A 4598-nucleotide genomic window follows, 5' to 3' on the forward strand; every position below is an offset into this window, starting at 1 on the left:
AAGCAAAAAAAAAAAAAAAAAAAGCAGGGGTTGTAATCCTAGTTTCTGACAAAACAGACTTAAAACCAACAAAGATAAAAAAAGACGAAGGACATGGCATAATGGCAAAGGGTTTAATTCAACAAGAAGAGTAACTATCCAACTATATATGCATTCAATACAGGAGCACCCAGATTCATAAAACACGTTCTTAAAGACCTTTAAAAAGACTTAGATTCCCACACAATAATAGTGGAAGACTTTAGCACCCCACTGTCAATATTAGACAGATCAAGATAGAAAATTAACAAAGATTTTAAGGACTTGAACTCAAGCTGCAGAACTCTCCATCCCTATACAACAAAATATATATTCTTCTAGGTGCCACATGTCACTTACTCTAAAATTGATCACATAATTGGAAGTAAAGCACTCCACAGCAAGTGCAAAACAACTGAAATCATAGCAGACTCTCAGACTACAGTGCAATTAAATTAGAACTCTACAAAACCACACAGCTACATGGAAATTGACTGACCTGCTGCTGAGTGACTCCTGGGGCAATAAAGAAATTAAGGCAGAAATCAAAAAGTTATTTGAAACTAATGAGGAAAAAAAAGCGACAACATACCAGAATTTCTGGGACACAGCTGAAGCAGTGTTAAGAGGGAAACTTATAACACTAAATACCCACATCAGAAACCTAGAAAGATCTCAAACTGACATCCTCATATCACAACTAAAAGAACTAGAGAACCAGGAGCAAACACAACCCAAAGCTAATAGAAGACGAGAAATAACTAGGATCAGAGTGGAACCAAAAGAGATAGAGACATGAAAAACCCTTCAAAAAATTAACAAGCCCTTTCTGGCAGTGATGATCTACCCATGAAAACATGCCTCTCACAAAGAATCTCCTTCATCCCTCTCCTGAAGAGGAGAAGAGGAAACATAAGAAGAAATACCTGGTGCAGAGCCTCAATTCCTACTTCATGGATGTGAAATGTCCAGGATGCTATAAAATCACCATGGCCTTTAGCCATGCACAAATTTTAGTTTTGTGTGTTGGCTGCTCCACTGTCCTTTGCCAGGCTGCAAGAGGAAAAACAAGGCTTACAGAAGGATGTTTTTTCAGGAGGAAGCAGCACTAAAAGCACTCTGAATCAAGATGAGTGAGAAGCTATCTCAATAAACACGTTTTATATTTTTTAAAAAAATAACAAATGCAGGAGCTGGTTTTTTGAAAAAAAAAAATAAATAAATAAAACAGGCCACTAGCTGGATTAATAAAAAAATAAGAGAGAATAATCAAATAGACAATAAAAAATTGTAAAGGGGATTGCACCACAGACCCCACAGAAATACAACCATCAGAGAATTCTCTAAACCCCTCTATGCAAATTAACTAGAAAGTCTAAAAGAAATAGATAAATTCCTGGACATATACACCCTTCTATGACTGAATCAGGAGGAAGTTAAATCCCTGAATAGACCAATAACTAGTTCTGAAATTGAGGCAGTAATAAATAGGCTACCAACCAAAAAAAGCCCAAGACAAGAAGGATTTACAGCTGAATACTACTTGAGGTAAAAAGAAGAGCTGGTACCATTTCTTCTAAAACTATTTCCAACAGTTGAAAAGGAGGGACTCCTCCCTAACTCATTTTATGAGGCCAGCATCACTCTGATACCAAAACCTGACAGAGATATAAAATAAAAAGATATAAAATAAAAAGAGAGAAAAAAAGAAAGAAAACATCAGGCCAATTTCCTTAATGAACATCAGTGCAAAAACCTCCAAAAAAAATACTGGCAAACAAAATCGAGCATCATATCCAAAAGCTTATCCACCAGGATCAAGCTGACTTCATCCCTTGGATGCAAGGCTGGTTCAACATACACAAATCAACAAATGTCACTTATTATATACACAGAACTAAAGACAAAGACCACATGATTAGATGCAGAAAAGGCCTTTGATAAAACTCAACATCGCTTCATGTTAAAAACTCTCAATAAACTTGTTATTAAAGGAACATACTTCAAAATAATAAGAGCCATTATGACAAACCCACCGCCAATATCATACTGAATTTCCCTTTGCAACTGATACAAGATAAGGATGCCTTTTCTCACCCCTCCTATTCAACACAGTATTGGAAATTCTGGCCGAGGAAATCAGGCTAGAGAAAGAAATAAAGGGTATTCAAATATGAAGAGAGAAAATCAATTTGTCTTTGTTAACAAACGACAGGATCTCATGCCTAGAAAACCCTATTTTCTTAACCCCAAACCTTCTTAAGCTGATAAGCAACTACAACAAAGTCTCAGGATACAAAGTCAATGTGCAAAAATCACAAGCATTCTTGTATACCAACAATAGACAAGCAGATAGCCAAATCATGAATGAACTTCCATTCACAATTGCTATAAAGACAATAAAATACTTGAGAATACAGCTAACAAAGGCTATGAAGGACCTCTTCAAGGAGAACTATAAACCACTGCTCAAGGAAATCACAGAGAACACAATCAAATTTCAAAACATTCCATGCTCATGGACAGGAAGATCCAATATTATAAAAATGGCCATATCCCTAAAGTAATTTATAGTTTCAGTGCTATTCCCATCAAATTGCTATTGACAGATTTAGAATTATAATTCTCTAACAGAATAGATATATCAGAAATAATACTGGATATCTGCAATCATCTGATCTTCCACAAACCTGACAAAAACAAGCAATGAAGAATGGACTCTCTATTTAAAAAATGGTTCTGGGATAACTGGCTAGCCATATGAAGAAAATTGAAACTGGACTCCTTCCTTACACCCTATACAAAAATTAACTCAAGATGGATTGAAGACTTAAATGTAAAACCCAAAACTATAAAAGCCCTAGGAGAAAATCTAGACAATTCCATACAGGACGTAGGCATGGGCAAAGGTTTTATGATGAAAACATGAAAAGTAATTGCAACAAAAGCCAGAATTGACAAATGGGATCTAATTAAACTAAAGAAGTTCCGCAGAGCAAAAGAAACTATCATCAGAGTGAACAGGCAACCTACAGAATGGGAGGAAATTTTTGCAAACTCTCCGTCTGACACAGGTCTGATATCCAGATTCTACAAGGAACTTAAACAAATTTTTAAGAAAAAAAACAACCAAGCACATTAAAAAGTGGGCAAAGGACATGAAAAGACACTTCTCAAAAGAAGACATTTATGCAACCGACAAACTTGAAAAAAAACCCAACACTACTGAGCATTAGAGAAATACAGATCAGAACCACAGTGAGACACCACCTCACACCAGTCAAAATGATGATTATTAAAGTCAAGAAACAACAAATGCTGGCAAGGTTATAGAGAAATAGGAAAACCTTTACATTGTTGGTGGGAATGAAAATTAGTTCAACCATTGTGGAAGACAATGTGGCAATTCCTCAAAGACCTAGAACCAGAAATACCATTTGACACAGCAATCCCATTACCAGGTATGTACCCAAAGGAATATAAATCATTGTATTTTATATGAACACATATATTTTATATTAATGAATATGTTCATTGCAGCATTATTCACAATAGCAAAGACATGGAATCAACCCAAATGTCCATCAGTGATAGACTGGATAAAGAAAATGTGGGTACATAACACCATGGAATACTATGCAGCCATAAAAAGGAATGAGATGATGTCTTTTGCAGGGACATGGAAGGGGCTGGAAGCCATTATCCTCAACAAACTAATGTAGGAACAGAAATCCAAACACCGTATGCTGTCACTCATAAGTCAGAGCTGAACAATGAGATCACATGGACACAGGAAGGAGAACAATGCACACTGGGGCCTGTCAGGGGGCATCAGGGAAGAGAGGGCCTCAGGAAAAATAGCTCATGCGTGCTTGGCTTAATACTTAGGCGATGGGTTGATAGGTGCAGCAAACCACCATGATACATATTTACCTATGTAACAAATCTGCACATCCTGCACAGGTACCTCGGAACTTACAATAAATATTTTTTTAATGCAATAAAAACACCATGTCAAGTGTAATTTACCCTGTCATATTAAAATGGTAAAAATAATAATTCTGTCTGATGATAATGCTAATTACTTTTAGGTAAAAAAGAAAAGAGGAAAGACAATAGGTTGATTCTTTGTCATTCATCATTGGTTTGCACTACTGCAAATTTATATCTAATTTTAAGAGACAACCTTCCTAATCAGTTATGATAAAATATGTTAGAAGTTCAGCTTCACAGTTAACCATGGTTAATTGAGTTTCCTTGATTTTCAATTTGAAATTTGCTTCTATAAATTATAATCAGTATAAACGGAAAGAACCTTATTGGAAGAGAAACATTTAAATTACTATCTCTCTAAAATACTGATAAAGTAATATTTTTAATATTATGCATATAGAATCACAGCTGAACTCTAGAATAAATATAGTAGGTCAAATTTTTATTTAATCAATAAAATTATCCAGCAAAGTAGTCAACTTATTAACACTTAACAACCATATAGTTAAACTTGTCTCCATATTAAGCATTCATCAGATGCCAGAGTAAAATGATCCTTTGCCCATGTTATAAATAAAGAAGCAAAA

The 4598-nt window shown here is 35.1% G+C and overlaps 1 protein-coding gene and 1 long non-coding RNA gene across 2 annotated transcripts in view; both read left to right on the top strand.

The window, feature by feature from the left end:
• The window catches only part of LOC108308594, a 14737-nt gene extending 12523 nt beyond the window's left edge, over positions 1–2214 (top strand). Inside the window, exon 3 of the long non-coding RNA XR_001826986.2 lies at positions 2202–2214. This is a non-coding gene — a long non-coding RNA (uncharacterized LOC108308594). The remainder of the gene's footprint in view (positions 1–2201) is intronic.
• LOC108308593 (40S ribosomal protein S27-like) lies at positions 870–1180 on the top strand. The gene has a single exon (XM_017534455.2). It carries the CDS (start codon positions 876–878, stop codon positions 1128–1130), a length of 255 nt encoding a protein of 84 aa, XP_017389944.1. The 5' UTR covers positions 870–875; the 3' UTR covers positions 1131–1180.
• Positions 2215–4598: the final 2384 nt, after the last annotated feature.

This window comes from Cebus imitator, unplaced genomic scaffold (assembly GCF_001604975.1).
Source record: "Cebus imitator isolate Cc_AM_T3 unplaced genomic scaffold, Cebus_imitator-1.0 Scaffold86, whole genome shotgun sequence".
Lineage (NCBI taxonomy): Eukaryota > Metazoa > Chordata > Mammalia > Primates > Cebidae > Cebus > Cebus imitator.